This window comes from Lates calcarifer, unplaced genomic scaffold, assembly GCF_001640805.2.
Source record: "Lates calcarifer isolate ASB-BC8 unplaced genomic scaffold, TLL_Latcal_v3 _unitig_966_quiver_1017, whole genome shotgun sequence".
Classification (NCBI taxonomy): Eukaryota; Metazoa; Chordata; class Actinopteri; family Centropomidae; genus Lates; species Lates calcarifer.
The window spans coordinates 4,833-22,681 of NW_026118129.1; the positions used below are offsets into that span (position 1 = coordinate 4,833).

The 17,849-nt window shown below is 36.9% G+C and overlaps 2 protein-coding genes across 4 annotated transcripts; both read right to left on the reverse strand.

Moving 5' to 3' along the window:
• Positions 1-298: 298 nt before the first annotated feature.
• On the reverse strand, positions 299-5,272 carry LOC108880558 (uncharacterized). Its single transcript, XM_018672124.2, has 11 exons — positions 4,752-5,272; positions 4,285-4,320; positions 2,725-3,024; positions 2,015-2,281; positions 1,449-1,553; positions 1,326-1,341; positions 1,141-1,214; positions 973-1,023; positions 815-871; positions 667-738; positions 299-585 (listed from the first exon to the last, which is right to left on the reverse strand). The coding sequence occupies exons 1-11, from the start codon at positions 4,786-4,788 to the stop codon at positions 530-532; spliced, it is 1,071 nt and encodes a 356-aa protein (XP_018527640.1). The 5' UTR covers positions 4,789-5,272; the 3' UTR covers positions 299-529.
• A 673-nt stretch (positions 5,273-5,945) lies between these two features.
• Positions 5,946-14,767, reverse strand: LOC108880556 (Fc receptor-like protein 5). Of its 3 annotated transcripts, none has more exons than XM_051069439.1 (18): positions 14,547-14,767; positions 13,106-13,189; positions 12,762-12,797; positions 12,240-12,503; positions 11,405-11,671; positions 11,000-11,281; positions 10,497-10,799; positions 9,258-9,527; positions 8,667-8,909; positions 8,266-8,379; positions 8,107-8,122; positions 7,923-8,011; positions 7,743-7,793; positions 7,569-7,625; positions 7,374-7,436; positions 6,763-6,825; positions 6,603-6,668; positions 5,946-6,449 (listed from the first exon to the last, which is right to left on the reverse strand). In XM_051069439.1, exons 2-18 carry the CDS (start codon positions 13,140-13,142, stop codon positions 6,445-6,447), a joined length of 2,226 nt encoding a protein of 741 aa, XP_050925396.1. In that variant the 5' UTR covers positions 13,143-13,189; positions 14,547-14,767; the 3' UTR covers positions 5,946-6,444. The 3 variants fall into 3 exon arrangements, with proteins under 3 accessions (XP_050925396.1, XP_018527636.1, XP_018527635.1); XM_018672120.2 differs by having other exon boundaries at positions 13,106-13,234; positions 14,551-14,766; XM_018672119.2 differs by having other exon boundaries at positions 13,106-13,234; positions 14,547-14,766.
• Positions 14,768-17,849: the final 3,082 nt, after the last annotated feature.

Below are 17,849 nucleotides of genomic sequence, written 5' to 3' on the forward strand. Positions count from 1 at the left end.
GGTAAAATTTGTTCTCAGTGACTTGTAAGTGAATTTTACTTTTTTAATTCTAGTATTAATGTTTATGGGTTTGCCTAATTATGCAAATAAAACAGGGTAACAAACTGGGCTCCTATTGGATGTCTGAGAACTCTGTAATTTTTTGTCAATCAAATCTCACTATAATCACTTGAGTCATCACCATTAGTTCCAGGAAGGAGGAACATGTGAGAGCTCTAAACTCTGCCAGAGGAATGCAATGACAGTTTGTAAAATAATCTTACCTGTGACAAGGGCAAGATTTTACAGGAAAACAGCATTATCTATGGTGCAACAGAGCAAGTTTAATAATGCAGACTAAATTAAGCACCAGTAACAATTCATTTTTAAAAGACAACAGAAACAGTTCACTACTAATTCAAAGATAAAAAGAATACAGTTCTATTAACAGAAAGTAGAAATATGTTGTTATTCAAGGTCTAATTCAGTCATTTTCTCTGGAGCACCCTAAATAGACCAAAACCTGCTGCATTATTATCAAGAGCTGCTCCTACAGTTGGACTTGAGAATAAAAAGTTTCTTCCATCGCTGCAGGTGCTGATTTTCCTGTGAATGGAGAGATGATTAGTTAGAGTAAACTTAGAGTAAAAAAAAAAGAAGGAAAGAAAGGGAGAGAGGTGACTGTACCTGCAGCTGATCTAAACTTTATATTATAGTAAATGCTGCAGTCCTCTGGTCCATGACTCTTCCCTGGATTAACTGTATACAAAAAATAGGTGTACGTTTTCTTTAATTAGGCACTAAAACATCTGTGATGTGTATCTTGAGTACTCACCCTTCTCTCTGATGTTTTCAAGGGTAATCACAGAGTATGTGACACCCTGGGATTCATCTACACCCACAATAAAGATCAGTCAGTCATTTATAATCAATCATAAATCATCATATTTTTAGGATTTCTGACTGCTCTGTGTTCATCTAACTGTACCGTACCAGTGCCAGTGTTTGAATGGCCTTCGAATGATTCAGAGAGACGAACATCATCTGTAGAACAGTGAAAATGAGTCAAGGTGAGACTGAACAATTGCATGATACTAAGTAAAAATTATTATTCTAAAAAAATATGTCTTTGGGCTTATTCTAGTATAGTTGTGGTCTCACCATAGAGATGAGTGGGGTTAGGTTCAGTTTCATTCTTGTTAACCATGTGATCTGGAGCAGAGCCCCGACTGGTTCTATGATGGTGGAAAATATGGTTAAACATAATTAAGATGTAAAGTTAATACAGCAAATCTAAAAAGGAAATGTTCTGCTTTTAAATTCAAGATACAAGATGTTGTACCAACCTGACAAAGCATGGATCTGTGAAAAACATATTTGGTGTCATTTCTTTTTTGTATGGAAGATCGTTGGAGTCACTAATATTTCATGTCATGACATGAGAATAATTTAAATGTAATCAAACTCACCCTTGGACTTCCTCCAGCAAAACAACATTAGCAGGAAGATAATCACTGAAATTCCACAGACCAGCCCAACAGTCAGCACAGGAAATGAAGAGCTTTCAGGCACATCTATAATTTATCAAAATGAAATAACAAGTAATAAGCACTATGTATGCTCACAGTTAATCATGCATTTTATCTCACAGCAAGCAGTTTCAGCCAGTGCAAAAATAAAGTGATGGTTTGCATGGGCAAACAGAACTGGAAAAACAATTACAACTTCAGCATCACATTTAAACCTGCTAGAGTTGTTAAACTGTTAAATATTTGACAATACACTCAACTTGTTGCTGAGTTGAATCCAATAGCAAGTTCGAGTTCTGCCTTTTTCATTGTAATGATAGGGTGATTAGATATTTTTATAGTATAATTCATAGCTCAATTTTTATTATGAAGACAGCTCAAAATGTGTCCATTTTCACTCTACTTATTGTATGTATGTTTATTTGACATAGGTTATGGTTTTGGGATGTTTAAATCACACAGTACAGGAAGCATGTGAGGAAAAGAAAAATGTAATTAATACCTACATTGTACAGTGATGTTGACTGCATTGCTGAATTGGCCTGATCCAGACTCACACCAGTACACTGCTGCTTTCTTTCTGAACTTTGTGAGTTTGCATGTGGATCCAGTCATTATCCCCCAGTTAGAACAGTTGGACGGATAGCCTCCTTCAGTAAACCTCATCACTCTCCACTCAGTAGAATTTCCCTCACAGCTCAGTGAGATAGACTCATTGGTAAAGTATGGCTCTCTGGCTGGATTCACTTTGATTGATGGTAATGCTGAAACATCTGCCGAAAAAAATAAATAAAATAAACTAATGCTCCTGTCATAATTACTACAGCCACAAGAGGTCACCTAAATGTTAACTATGGGTTAGGAGATCCTCACAGAAGAGCAGCTCTAGTTTGTCCTGCACCTTGTCTGTTTACCCGTCTATTTTTGTCACTGAAACCTGATTTACCTCCTATCGGCTTTCTGTCAGTCTATACAGCCTGTTATACCTCCTGTGTCTGCAGACGTTCAAATTCCTGCTGCTTTATATCACAATTTAGGCAAGACCAAACAAGATATGAGTGAATGCTAACAGGAATAACCAGTGCTCATTAGATTCATTTAACTATTCATGAATTTGAAATATAAGTAAATTAATTCTATTAAAAAACATGGGAAGAATTTAGTCTAATGATGAAGCCAGAGATGAAAAAAGAGAGAATGGCACAAAATTACTTACCTCTAGACCAGACAAACTTAGGTCTGCTATATGGAGTGTAATTCAGCGGATCTCTTCCAGCTCTACACGAATATCCTGCTGTATGTGTCTGACCAGGGACAACAAAGGAATTCCCCTCAGTCCCATTGCTGTCACCAGGTAGCAGTTCACGGTCATAGAAGCCATTTGATAGTTTGGGAACAACTTTAGACCAGAAGAACTTCCACCCTTTAGACGCAGGTTTGACCTCACAGGTCAAAGTTACTGAGGCTCCAGGACTCAGCCATGATGCCGACACAGTGACATTAGGTCCATCTGCATCTGTTGGAGAGAAATTTTCAGAATGAAAATATATTTTAACATTAATCTAGTCTTGTTGGTGCACTGTGTCCTGTCCAGTGTTAGAATACTGCACATGTATTAAATTTTTTCTCTAAACATATATTACATACTTGAGATACATTTTTTAAATATACAATTCAGTCAATTCATTAAATACTTCTCATTAGCAAACTGTGTGGTGGAAATTGGTCAGATATGGGTTAGGCTTAACCCTAACCCATATCTGGGTTAAAACCCAGCTAAAGACACACACCATTCATACAGCTCAAAATACATATTAATGAAGCAATATGGTTTCTTAATTCTGCTTTTTACTGAAGAAAAGCCTTATCAGTGTTGAAATACCATCTCCAGTCCACCACTGCATATAACACACAAATTCTTAGTAACCATATTGTCACTGTGACGTAATATTACTTCTGCATTTATGCTAAAATTAGTGTCCTACATTAAATTATTGTAACGTTGGTTTTGTACGGTGTGGTTGCTTTCAAAATTTTAATAATCAGATTAAGACAACAAAGGTCTTTTATTTTATCATAAATGTAAGTGAGTAAGTGATCATATCCGTCTGGTTCATAAATAAGTGAGCCAAATTGATATGATTCTAACCTTGGTGATAGTTGCATTAAGTTTGAAGGTTGCATAATACAGTGACACTCACTTCATTACTCTTTTTGATGAACAGTGTATGAGTGAGTGGGCATGGACTTTTTTGGTGCTGCATGAACCAAGTTGTTCACTGTTTCTGTTAAATGTGTATTTTTAGTCAATGCCCTTTCCCTCTCCCATGTCACATCGGAAGGTGACAGACTCTCCACCTTAGGCTTAAGGGTCAGATGACTAGGTGCAAACCTAGTATATGGCTGGACCGTGTACAGGCTTGCAGAGCGGCAGGCTGCTGACATCGTTGTCAGGTGGTGTTAACTCACATAACGAGCTACATTCCCCGATTAATAATAGAACTGCACGCACAAAATCATTTTAAACAGAGTAACGACCAATGGGTAAAGTCCCAAAAGCCGACCGACCAATGGTGTAAGTTCATCATGGCCGGCCATCCAGTGGTGTACCTCACTCAGTCTGTCAGCCACAGACATTAATGTCTATAGGGCTGGCCCTGTGGTTGTGCCCAAAAATACATATACAGAAAAGAGGAAACAGAATGTAGTTAAGAGCAATTCAGCAAAAGCAGAGACATCTAAAGTGAATAAAGAGAAAACAAGGAAAATTGTGCACCTTTACAGAATCCATAGCACAGGAGAGTATCCAGCACTAAAATAGAGATAATAATAGAATAAAGATTGATTACATGTTATCAAACTGACACAAACTGCCAGAATGTGAATAAACAAAGACATGTAAACAGCTAGAGTTTCACAAATAGTATTAATAATCTAGAAATATCAAATTATTATTGCATATAAGCCAACTAGTCCCCCTCATTAAACTAAGCCAGCAGCCACGATCCTGCCCAGAAAAAAACAGTGAACATGCTTTTTAAATGCGTAAACATAAATACAGCATCAAATCATCATTACTGATTAACCAACAGCATCATGACTTTATGTGAAAAATCAGCACCCTCACCTGTATCATTAGAGATAGATAAAAGATAGAGCTGATAAAAGCCACAAGTCTTCTCTGTTTACGGTCTCATAGAGACTCAACACAATTTAAATAGACAAAGTCACTGATGTACTCACTGAATAATCCCAGTACACAGAACAAAGTGTGTCCCATCCTGACAACCAGCAATGAAACTCTGCTTCTGGAAAATATATCTCTACCTTAATACTAAAGCATACATACTAGACAGAACAGAGAACTGTGGGCACATTAAAAACCTCATACACCTATGAGCTCATGCGTTTTCTATAAATTCTTTTCTTTCCTCACTTCCCTTTCTCTCAAAGCTCAGTTAATTTGACACAGTCACTTCCTGCGCAGGCACTGCAGATATTATCTAATTTAAGTGTTGCACTTGGTTCCTGAAATAGTGAGTAAATGATAAAGACAAAGGTTCAATATATCTACATTTTGTGATAACATATTTGTGCTATACAGACACAGAAGTTAAACCCCAAAAATACATTGATGCAAAATCAAATCTAAAAAAAAAACACGTCTGTTTCTCATTATGTTGTATGAAAAAAACCAACACAGGAAACATGCCAAACCACAATTTCAGTATAGCCATCCAAAAATAATCACTGGTCAGACCACCATCTTGACAAATGAGGAAATGGACAAACACCTCTATTTCTTCTGTAGCACACGTAAATAACATCATATTTCTGCGACCTGTTCCCGGTCTATTAGATTTGAGTGACTAAACAAACAATGACTAAGTTAAACACATGACAAGTGTACCAACGTGGAATTTACTTACGGTATTACTCATGGAAATCCAGTGAGTATTGCAAAGAGCTATGTCTTTCTGTGAATATTATGGTTGACACATTTTAAGCGTTTTAATATGAACACTGGGGACGACAAACGTCACATAATCAAACAAGGGCAATGTAGCGTCAATGATGCTCCATAACACCACGACGAAAAGTCCTTCGTATTTTCCTGGCTAGTGTGACGTCTACCGATAGGATGACAGAGCGTAAACCCGACATTACGGTTATAGCCCCACCTGCTGCTCTGGTGTGCTCGCGACAACGAGTTTACAATTTCCTGACTTGTGACGTGAGCGATGATTGGTCAGAAACAAATCTGTGGTGCTGCTAGTCTCATGACTAAGACAAGACATAAAGTAAGAGCACAACCACTGAGTTATCTGATGTGTTGACCTTAGTGAAAGACAAACATAGTTATAATCACATCTCAGCTCTTGCACCTCTATGCTTCCTCTGCCTGTACAAGTAACAGAAACAGAAATGACAACATCCTGCTGGAACAAACGTTTATTGATGCATGAAGGGTCAACCAAGCATAAAAAAAACACAAAAAAGCTAAATCCATCCAGATGAAAATAAAATACACACAGTAACTTGTGCACATAATAATTCATTTTAAGACACAGCAAATCTTTACAAAGATTTTTCATCTAACCCTGAAAATATGCTGATTTTGAAGGCATCCTGAGAACTGAAGAAACTTTTACTTTAGCTGCTTTAAACCCTGAAGAGACAAAATATATCCCCTTTAACACTCAATGGGAATATTTTAATATTATATTATATTATATTATATTATATTATATTATATGTAATCTGTTGTTTTTTCACCAAGTAAAACAGAAGTTTCTTTAAAATGATTAGCTATAAAATTAACTGGACAGTAGGGTTGTACGAAAATGGTTACAGAATAATAAAGCTGCAAATATTGCCTAAATAAGGATAAAGATTTCATGTTGTTGTCCATTCCACTGGTTTTATCAGTCTTTTATTAATCTGTAAGAAAATCAAAGGGAAGAGAGATGTAAGGCCCTTGAAAAGTTAACAGTGCTCACTATCATTTTACTCTAACTCATTTGACTGTATGTAAAATAAATCATTGCAATGACTAATCCCACTATTCCAGTTATCTTATTGCTGCATTATTACCATTAGCTGTTCCAGGTTTGACTGCAGAGTATACAGTTTCATCAGCCACCTCAGGAGCTGATTTTCCTATGAATGGAGAGATGATTATATTGATATGTTTCCCACACAGTGAAATGACAACCTGTTGGATAATAACAGGTACAGGTGGCTGTAGACTTACCTTTGTTTTTCTTGGCTTTACCTTTCTTGTGGGAGTGTACCTCAGCATACATGAGACTGTCATCTACAAGAGAAGCCAGATTGTAGATTACACAGACAGATGGATGGATGCATAAGCAGAATAACAATAAATGAAATGTGGAACATCCCTATGTATAGTATGTATCTATATGCCAGTGCAGTGAAACAGAAAATTACTTGAAATATAATGCTATATAATAATAATATAATTTACTTGTTGTCACCAAAATCAACCCTTAGATAATATGTCCTGTTTTCTGAGTAGTATTCTGTGACTCATGAGGTAAATAAGTATATTTACTAATAAATTCTCAAATATATATTTATTTTTGTACTTAATCTATTTTATATAATTTCTTTTATTTATTTTTATATGTTTTTTTTTTTAACAGATTTATTTTTGCACATTTTTTATTTTTTATGGCACTCCTATGACTCCATGTAAAAATCCCCAAGTATCAGATTCTACTGTATGTGTAGAATCTGACACTTGATAGCTTTAGCGCCTCCAGGTGGTAGTATTAAAAAACAGCAGTGGGACTGAGGCACAGCACACAATAAAACTTTAGGCGGGACTGTAATGGACTCTACCTGCAGCTGATCCTATCCTCACACCAGAGTAAACACAGCTCTCCCCCGGGTCATTTTTCTTCCCTGTTAGAAGGATTAGATGAATGAATGAAAATACAGTTTCCTGTAATTTATTTAAGCACTGCCAGCCTACAAAAACATCAAGTATTTAACATTTATTTGTATGTGGTTCAAACTACATGAAAAAGTACTCACCCTTTCTGGCAATTTCTTTGAGCTCAACTGTGGAATATGTCAGATCCCTGGATTCATCTGAAATGTGGATATTTAAAAAACTTAAGGCATTGTCATTTAATAACTTACAGTTCCCCTAAATCATATTCTAGTATCTCTAATTGTTCCACATTAAACAAAAGACATACACAGTACCATTTTCTGTGTCCTCAGGGCCTTTGATTGATTCATAGAGACAAGCATCACCTACAGAGAAGTGAAAATCAAACCAAGGTCAGTTTAATAATTTTAATCCTATTATATGAATTCTGGCATCTTTCAAATCAGTTAACCACAAATTTAGAGTAAACAATAAAGCATGAAATTAAGGCTAACCATTGAGAGAAGTGTATTGACTTTCATCTTGGCTGATTATGTGGTCAGCAGCAAACCTCTGATTGGTGCTCTGAGGCCTGTCGGGCTCCCTAAATGTGTAATAAACATATTTAGATTTATTTTTGGGGAACACATAATGTTCTGTTATCATGCTCAAAATGAGACAAGAGAGTGTTGTACCAACCTGTTAAAGGATGAATCTGTGAAAACAAGACATTTGTTGTTAAATGGAAATGTATAGCAAATTGTTCCATTCTTGCTACTGTACATGTAATTACATCAGAATGCATCTGTCCTTTGAATAATTAGAGTGTAATCATATATCAGAGAGAAGAGATCTCACCTTTTGACTTTCGGTAGCAAACCAACAGCAGCAGGAGAATAATCAGTAAAATTCCACAAACCAACCCAACAATCAGCAGCACAGGAAACTGAGAGGATTCAGGCCTGGACACAGCTATAATCAATAAAATATATTTTTCTGTGACATTTTTCTCAGATTGATTTTCCACAGTGCTTTACAGAGACAGAGTCAAAGTCACGTCAAGTCTTGGTAACAAACTCATAATAATCATGTGTGTTCTTTTGGATTTTAGTGTTTCATTATGAATAACATATTGTACAAAGCAATTTCTCTCACACAAACTAACAAGTTAACTCTAATTATTATGTGATTATTTCTATTTCAGACTGTAGCACAGCTTTCAAAATAAAAGCAGAGGAAATTGTTTTAATCATTCTCACCTTTAACTGACATCCAGCTCTGTGGTGACTCTTGTCCTGACCACTGACACTTGTAGAAACCTTCATCTGACTTTGACACTGCAGAGATATTCAGCTCCCCTCTTGTATCATTTTGGATGAGTTTGTCATTGTGATAGAAACACACATTAGAAACAACATTTTCTGTTCTCAACTTGCAGCCAAGAGTAACAGACTGTCCCTCAGCCACAGGATTGGCAGGGCTCACCAGGATAATACCATCACCTGTGAATCAGTCAAAGAATATGAAGCTTTATTCAGAGATCAGCTGCTTTATGTTGACGTACATTGATTAGAATAAATCACATGTGCTGCATGTTTTCAGTCTTCTCTAAGATCAGCACACAGTGGCCTGATAAAGACCTGACACTTGGCTTGTCTGTGTACAATTTAAAAGTGTCTTAAATGTACAAAGGAAGTGAGTGAAGCCACAGGTACAATTAAAACATGCAGTATTCACTAATGATGAAGACTGACATTTTAATTTCAGAATATAAACTGGACCTACATAAACTGAATCTACAGGACACTGAATAAATGACGAGAAACAAAAATGAATTGATTAACTCTCACCCTGTACAGTGATGTTGACTGCATTACTGAATTCTCCTGATCCAGACTCACACCAGTACACCAGTGAATCAGTGTACCATAAACTACTAATACTGCATATTGCTCCAGTCATTCTCCCCCAGTAAGAGCAGTGTGACAGGGAGCCATGTTCATTAAACCTCTTCACTCTCCACTCAGTAGAGTTTCCCTCACAGCTCAGTGAGACAGAGTCAGAGGTGAAGTGCTGCACTCTGTCAGGATTCACTGTGAGAGACGCTGCTGGATGAAAATCTGGAAAACAAAATGATGAAGGGTCAAACCTCATTAGATCTACTGTACAATACCATTAACAAGACTAGGTCAATGTATGAAACTGAGAACGCAGTGGAAAACTGCAGTGGACCTGCTGCAAACAACTACTTTTAATGAAACGTAGCTAAAACCTGCTTGAAAAGTTGCTAAATTATACTAGATGATGTAATATAATAATAGCATATTCATTACATATCATGCAGTTACAGCCCTTTAATCTATGTCATAAGGCTGTTCTCATTTATGTGTTTCTCTGGCTGTTGTCAGACATCAGAACAAGTATAAAATAGTGACTGAAACGCAGCCCATTAAGACTACATGTTAATTAGCAGTCACTTCCAAGCTGCTGCTCTGCATTGTTAAAATCCTGATTTTATTACTGTGATGTCATCTGAAAATAAAACACCATACACATAAGTTAATGACTAATGACCAGTGGTGTAACTTCATCACTCAGTCCCGGAACATTCACAGTAGGGTTATCACAGGGTTGATTTTTATTTCTGCCAATTGCAGAGGACAACAATGCATGACAGCTGGTGGCAGAGATGAAAAGTTGCACAACAAAGGAATACGTCAAAAGATGCAGGTTTAGAAAATATTGGAACATAAATTAAACTGTTTATTTGGGGTTTTTGTTGTTTTGTTTTTTGTTTTTTGTTTTATCATATCCAGATTTTACAAATACTTCATAATAAGTTAAACTCTTGTAAAGTATAAAGAGACATGTTTAAATTCAACAAAACTGTGAAACCTTCTATAGAAGTATAGGAGAAAAAAGTCAATCAATAAAAATCAAAATCATGGTTAAAATACACACACACACATACACATCTGAAAATTTGGCTTGGTGCTGGTTGTACACCACTTGTTATCTGCAGATATAAAAGGTCAACATATGAAAGTTCACAAAAAGGAAAAGAGCAAAAGACAAACCAGTAAACTCACCTCCAGACCAAACAAACTTAGAATGGCTGTAATATGTGTAAAACACTGGATCTCCTCTTCCAGCTCTACACACATATCCTGCTGTGTGTGTCTGACCATGAACGATGTAGGAATCCTGTTCAGTCCCACTGCTGTTACCAGGTAACAGCTCATAGCTGTAGTAGTTGTGTGACAGATCAGGAACAGTCTTATACCAGTAGAACCTCCATCCTGCAGATGGATGTTCAACCTCACAGTTCAGAGTTACTGAGGCTCCAGGACTCAGCCATGATGGAGACACAGTGAGGACAGGCTGAGGTTTATCTGTTGGAAAGACAGTGAAAACATGTTAGTATATTTTGTTAGTGGGTTTTATGCAATATCTGTATCCTGCATAGTTGACATTATTTCTTTATGTCCACTATCTCTAAATTCTAATAGGAACATGAAGGTGTATACATAATATAAATCATTATAATTTCAGCCTGAATCAATGATGACTGATCAAATATGATGTGACTTACTGTCATATACTGTCAAATTGAAGGAATCGCTCCACTTTGTTGAAGACTGTTGTGAACTTTTCTTTCTGCCTCTACACTCATAGTTTCCACTGTGAGATGATGAAGCATAATAAATCCTGTATTCATGTTGATTTGGAGGTTTGACTGAGCTGGTAGTTCTCCATTCATACTCCCACTCAGTGTCTCCACCTCCCTGGATCTCACATCTGACAGTGATCCTCTCTCCAGTGAATATCTGAGGCCAGCTGTGCTGCAGAGTCACACTGACTCTCACATTGGAAACTGTTCACACCAAAAATATCCAGATGAGACACAAACAGGATAAAAAGCTAGAAAACATCATGGCTGTAAAATTGTAACCAGGAATACAGGTTGTTTTATTCCAAACAAAATGATTAAACTCACAAGTTATCTCAATGGAGACATCATGACTTGGATAAGAGTAGAAGACTGGTTTTCCTCTGCCTCCTCGGCACCAGTAGATGCCTCCTTGTGAGACACTGATCACTTTGTTTATTGCACCGTCTCTCACAAGCAGAGTATGAGAGGAGCCTGAACTTCTGTACCAGTCATATTTCCATCCAGCAGAGCCCTCCACAGAGCAGGTCAGTGTCACACTGCCTCCTACTGGTATGGTTGTTGGGCCTGGTGTCAGTGTGGCCTTGGCTTTATCTGTTGGAATAAGAAACAAAAACATGTGGATTATTAAAATGTGAATGACTTAAAGAACTGACATAAAACATGACATATGAGGTATGTTTTCATGTTGTGTTATGTGTAAGTTCTCATCACAATATGACAGCAACCTTCAAGTCATGATAGTGTCACTAATAACAAATTTGACTCAAGGGGTTTTACAGTCTGAACAGCATGACACCATCTGTCCTTAGACCTCTTCCACAAGTCTCTCTGAATTCTTCATCTTCCCTCAGTCCTGTATTTGGTTTCATAAGGGAATCTTTCCATATCTTTGTAGTGAAAACCCAGAAATAATTATGTAAGATTCTTGAAATGCAGAGCTCCTCTGTGCACTTCTTTTCCTTTTGTTATTTTATTTCTCTTTATTTTATACTGGTACCACAGGAAAAAATACAGCAGTAGAAGTGAAAGATTAAAAGTATGATTATATTTATACTGTATATATTAACAGAATTAAGGCAATCAGGGGTTCAAAACAGGGTTCAAAAGTGTTAGTGCTCATGATAAACTTTCTCATGGTAATAAAATATTGATGATTTACCTGATATGGTTAAAGAGACGATGTTACTGTTTTTTATGAAACCTGAGCTCTTGTGGCGACCAGTGCACTGGTATTTACCACTGTAGCCTGTAGACAGAGTTAATGTGTAGTCTTTATGTGTATTGTAGGGAACAAATTCTCGATCATCCTTGTTGATTGTGTATTCCCAGTCAGTGTCTTTTCCTTCCGTCATGTCACATATGAAGGTAACAGATTCTCCAGTAAAAAAAGTGGACCAGTTGGGCTCAAGCCTCAGCACAGCATCTAGAACACAACACAAACATTCACACAACACAAACATTCACACAACACAAACATTCACACAACACTGCACAGTTAGCAAAATAAATATCACAGTTTTAAACACTTTTCTAGTCACAGTCTATGTGTCCTGTAATGAATACACTGAGGAAATAAGAAGAAAGAGAAACAGGGCGTCTTTAAAAGTAATGCAGCAGGTGGATACTCATCTGAAGATAATAAATAAATAAATAAATAAATAAGAGAGAGAACAGCAATCACCTTGGGCATGTCCACAGTAGGAGAGTGTATTCAGCACTGCAATAAAGAGTGAAATTTAAGACATTATCAATCAAACAGAAAAAATCAATAAACAATAATCACAGCAAACAACTGGGCTTTCATCAAAGACAACTACAGTTGGCTAATGTGTCATATGAATTCATAAAATTTAGTGAATCACTGCTAAAAAAAAAAATTTACATTTTGGTGATCCTCCTCTCAAAACAACCATGCTGAGTCTGCTCTGTTCAAACTTTAATAGAAACTGATCAAAGCTCTGATAGTCTGCTCCTGTCACCAAAACATTTTCCTTAATCTGTATCATTAGTCAGTGATGTACTCACAGATAAACTCCAGCAGAAAGAACAACATCTGTCCCATCCTCACATCCAGCGCTGACACTCTGTCACTCTGCTGCTGAGAAATTCCTCCACATTGTATAAAGAGAAAGTTGTGCAGCACATGAAGAGAAACTGCAGAGAAACATGAGTTTCATCTCATAGAAATATTGTACTGTGCATTTTTTCAACTTCTCCTTCCTCTGAGTTTTTCTTGTCTGTGCTTCCTTCCCTTTTACACAAAGCTAACACAATTAGACTGATCACAGCATACATTGACGTCTTTGCACTTCTTCTCCTGACACTGCAGAAACATATTATCTTGACTTTAATGCAAACATTTCTCCTTGATCTTTAATAAAATAATAAACTAATCACATCATCTCCTGAACATACCTTCAATTTGACCTTTCACATTTCACATTGCGTAGGTTTGTGCATGTAATATTTCATATACACACTTTTCTTGCCTGCATAGTGTCTGTATTGTGACGTGTTTAATCAATATGTATCTTTGCAGGAGTGTACAGAACAGCCTGTGTGCACGTCTGCTACCCTCCATAGTGAATGTGATATGAAATGTGGTCAAAATTTACACTTTTTAATTATCTGAAGGAAAACACACAGTTCCTCCAGTAAGGTGCTATAAATATCTTTGTTTTAAATTATATGGATTACCATTTCAGCACTTCCCTCTTCCACTCATCTTCTTTTTCAGAATAAAAGCAATCACCATTTATACAGAGTCCTTTCTATGGACTGTTTCTGTGTTAAAGTTTATTGCACTGTTAATGATTTGAGACACCTGTCAAAGGTACTGTATTGTTTACCCTGAAAATGTATATTTATCTACAGATATCTATCTTTAGAATTTAAGATGAACGAGTTTTGCTTAGCAGCGGCCAACTCGGTTCTCAAAATTGGCACGTAGGTTTAATAGACATTTGAAAACGAAATGCAGAATGATTTTAATGAATCAAAATTGAACTGAAATGGACAGAGAAAGTTCTCGAGGTCCATTTCATACACATGAATAACTGTCTAAAAGACTTCATGGTTAAAAGTAATGACATTAAGGTTCAGTATGAATGTGTGAACAAACAGAGACTGACATTTTCTCTCAGTCAGTCCAATGAGATACATGACTGTTAGAATGACCAAAACTGTGACCTTTAGATCAGAACATCGCTTATGGTGGATTAGCCTTGAGTACGACCAGTTTTTAACTGCTTTAGCAGATACAGTGCATTATGTTGAGGTGTAGGATTGCACAAGAAATCTGATGAAAGTCATTAGGACATAAAATGATTTAACATTAGTTTCCCTCCCCTCACAGGGTAGATACGATCATCCTGTACACTACTGCGGCCTCACGGTCAGTAATTCTTGATGCAATCGTAGGTTGCCACATAAACTGTTAAAGTCACTTTGAAAAGGTCATACTCACTGACATCAATTCAGTGCAGTAATTGATGGTAATCCATGGCACCCAGCAGTAAAAATTGCATCTGAAAATCTGTCAATTCCTCAGCTGAAGTTGAGCTTCAGTATTGTAGAGACAAGTATCCAGTTACCCCACAATGGAAACTCTTATTATGGTGAAATATCTAGTTTCTAGTTCAGTCACAACTTTGCCCACAGGAAGTGACTTCGCTTGAACACAGCAGAAATAGTGTCATGAACAACAGAGAGCGTGTGAAGAGCCAAAGTCCTGCCCCCTCCACCGGATAGGTTTTATTTCATCAGTAGTAGCTGTTTCCCTATACGTTAAAATGATTTCCGTTTTTAGCATTCAATAAGTACACAATGTGCCACTTGATAAGATGCTGATAACTGCTAACATAACAAGTTGTTAAAATTGTACTCTCCAGTACATGTTGTCTAATGATTTCATGTACATGGGCGCACATTTGCTTTTTTATATGACAGTGAGCAGGACTCATGTGCTTCAGTTGGAAACATGTTTTTTGAATAAGGCGCTAAATTCAATGACAGCAGCAAAGTTGCAAAGAGGCAGGTTGGGGTGGATGGTGGACATGCAAAGCACCCAAAGCAAGACTGTCACAGGAGGGATCAGGTTTTGCATCCAGAGTCCTGTCTGTGGTTAGGTTTATCAAAAGCACTTTGGTTAGTAAAAGATTATGGTTTTGGTTGAATTCAAGCAAGCAGGTTGTGCCTGCAGTCACTGTGAAGTTTGATCTCTCTGTTAAACCAGACCACAATTTTTCACCTTAACCAAGTGCTGTGCACCTAAATATCACCACAAGTAAGTGTGATATTGCTGCCGTCACTACAGTCGATATTTTGCTTTCAGTTGCATCTGTTTTACAAGCATGGCAGCATCATGTTTGTACGGTAACAAAGTCACATTAAAATCAAACAGCAAAATGTTGTACAAGAACAACTGCAGGAGATTTTACCTCTGTCATTCTTAGCTTGACCCTTATTGAAGTGGATGACCAAAGCCCATTTCGACATCTGAACCACCACAGAAAAATCTATGAAAGCTCATTTACATAAAAAGATTTAAAAGGCATACAGTGACTTAATGTATTATATATAGAGAGATGAACTTCAAATGTTTAAAACTGTAGGGACATAAAACTTTCTGTCCGGTATCTCTAGTGGCTTCCTCTGCTGTTAGCCTCATGAGGTAAAGCATTGACTACACTGACATCTAGTGGTATTTCATCATGAAGACACTTAGAACTAATGAACTAGTTCACTCTTGAACAACTATTGAACTAGTTTGTAAAAAATGTGCATGAAAAATGGCTCAGCACAGCAGCTTTACAGAGCAAATGTCTTTTCTGGAAAATCCATAGAAAATAAAAAAAAAACCCCAGCATGTATAGCAGTATAATTCACATAACATGATACATAGAATATCATTACGTATTGTACACACAGTGAGAGTAACTGTTGGTGCCCATCCTGGAGCTTTCTCATCCGTTCAATCACATGAGCACTGAAGCAGAAATAGCCTGCATTCAAAGTATCCTAGAAAAACTGACAGATTGACAGACTGTTGAATCCCGACGACCAATGACATTCACAGATGCAATGCAGAGGCTAGCTGCTGTGTGTGTTCTTACACATTGCTACAATATGTATTATATGTGTTTATTAATATTTTATCATTTCAGTTGCCTTTGTTGCTGCATATCTTCACAAACTAAAGGCAAAATGGGGAAACCTAAAGCTCCAGTTGCCAGGAAGTTTCCTTGGCAACTAGGGCCTGAGGAGAAACCAAACAGAAGCTAATGTATTCACAAGCAGAAAAGAAGAAATGTCATTTACCATAAAGGATGTGCTATGTGATTGTTATGGAGACCAGGGGTTCCATTACCTTACAGAGGGAAGGAGTACTATCTGTTGGGTGATTGGTACAGAGAATCATAAGTTAAAGAAACATGGACACACATGAGTTTTGTGATTCTTCATATATATACAGAAACAGCAGCTCAGGTAGATTACTTGAATGTGCAGGTAGTGATAATGGCAGTACTCACCTCTGGTTGTGGTTGTTGGCAAAAGAGTGAAGCAGGTCCAATCACCTGCTTAAGAGCTCCCAGAGCAAACCATTATAATGAAAGGGGCAGCACAGATAGAGCTAAGACTAGTCTGTGTAATTAGGTTGTGCAGATGTGTAATTGGATTATTTACAGTGATCTGTGTTTATGTAAATACATATTCTTTCTGTTGCATTTCATTTGGTGTTGGTCTTATGTAAATATTTTGGGCTTTATATGATCCTGGTCTCTTTCTTTTCTGACCAAAAACTGGTATTAGGGAGGGTATAAAAGGCAGCTAGTTGTTCTTAGTTGCTGTTGGTGTCTCACTAAAGGCTACTGCTTGTGCTTGAACTTTTACCCCAGTCGCATGCCTCTGTCAAAAACACTGGTCAAACTGACAGTGGTAATAGTTGATGTCAATATAATAAATAAAATATTAAAGCACAATATTTGTAACTCACTGTTTTTACATACAACAGTGACTGGTGGTGATATTAAGGACGTGGAAGGTCAAAAGTTCTCAGTCTGAAATATAAGACAAGACAAAATTTGACATTAAAGTTCCTGCTCTATTGTACATCATGGACACTCCCTGTCACCTCTGCTCTGTCTGGTTCATGCAGTAAAGCAGGTGTGAAACACGTCATCTGGCTAACAGAACACATTGAACTGTTGAACTACTAACTATTGAACACTATTTCCTTATTTTTAGCACTGCAGCTCCAAGTAAAAATGATAGCCATTTGTTTTCAGTAAAGAGATAGTACAGATAGGTCTGTAGCAAGACATGTTGCACAATTTCCTCCAAGGTTATGTTGTTGATAATATCAGATTGTGTCATGCTAACTGAATTTTAAGTGGACATGAAGATAACACAGACTCTCTACCTGATATGGAGGAACTGATAACTTTTCTCTAAACTTTGTAAATGAATGAGGAAAATTAATTACATGACTTAATGGATAAAAGTTCAGGGGTTACTGGCACAGAAGGTGTTGTCAGCCTGTCAACTGTAGCAAATAAGGCAAATATTGTTATTTTTGACAGTGATTCTGGGGAATAAGCCTACCTTTCATTTTTAATTTGAAAATCATACATGTGAAGTGTTGCATTTCTCCACGTTACTTTCTTGCCTTGCCACAGATGACCTCCTTTAGAGGCAATGGTATCAATAACATTTGTAATTTTAGAACTGATTTTCTACAAGATCACTGACTGAGACCAAAACAATAAAT

Coding starts and splice junctions, on each gene's coding strand:
- LOC108880558 (XM_018672124.2), bottom strand. CDS start 4,788: ATGGGACACACTTTGTTCTGTGTACTGGGATTATTCA. Junction 3,025..4,284: donor GTGCTATGGATTCTGTAAAG/GTGCACAATTTT, acceptor TCTCTCCAACAG/ATGCAGATGGACCTAATGTC. Junction 2,282..2,724: donor TAAGTTTGTCTGGTCTAGAG/GTAAGTAATTTT, acceptor TTTTTTCGGCAG/ATGTTTCAGCATTACCATCA.
- LOC108880556 (XM_051069439.1), bottom strand. CDS start 13,142: ATGGGACAGATGTTGTTCTTTCTGCTGGAGTTTATCT. Junction 12,504..12,761: donor CTACTGTGGACATGCCCAAG/GTGATTGCTGTT, acceptor GTTGTGTTCTAG/ATGCTGTGCTGAGGCTTGAG. Junction 7,437..7,568: donor CAAAGAAATTGCCAGAAAGG/GTGAGTACTTTT, acceptor TCCTTCTAACAG/GGAAGAAAAATGACCCGGGG.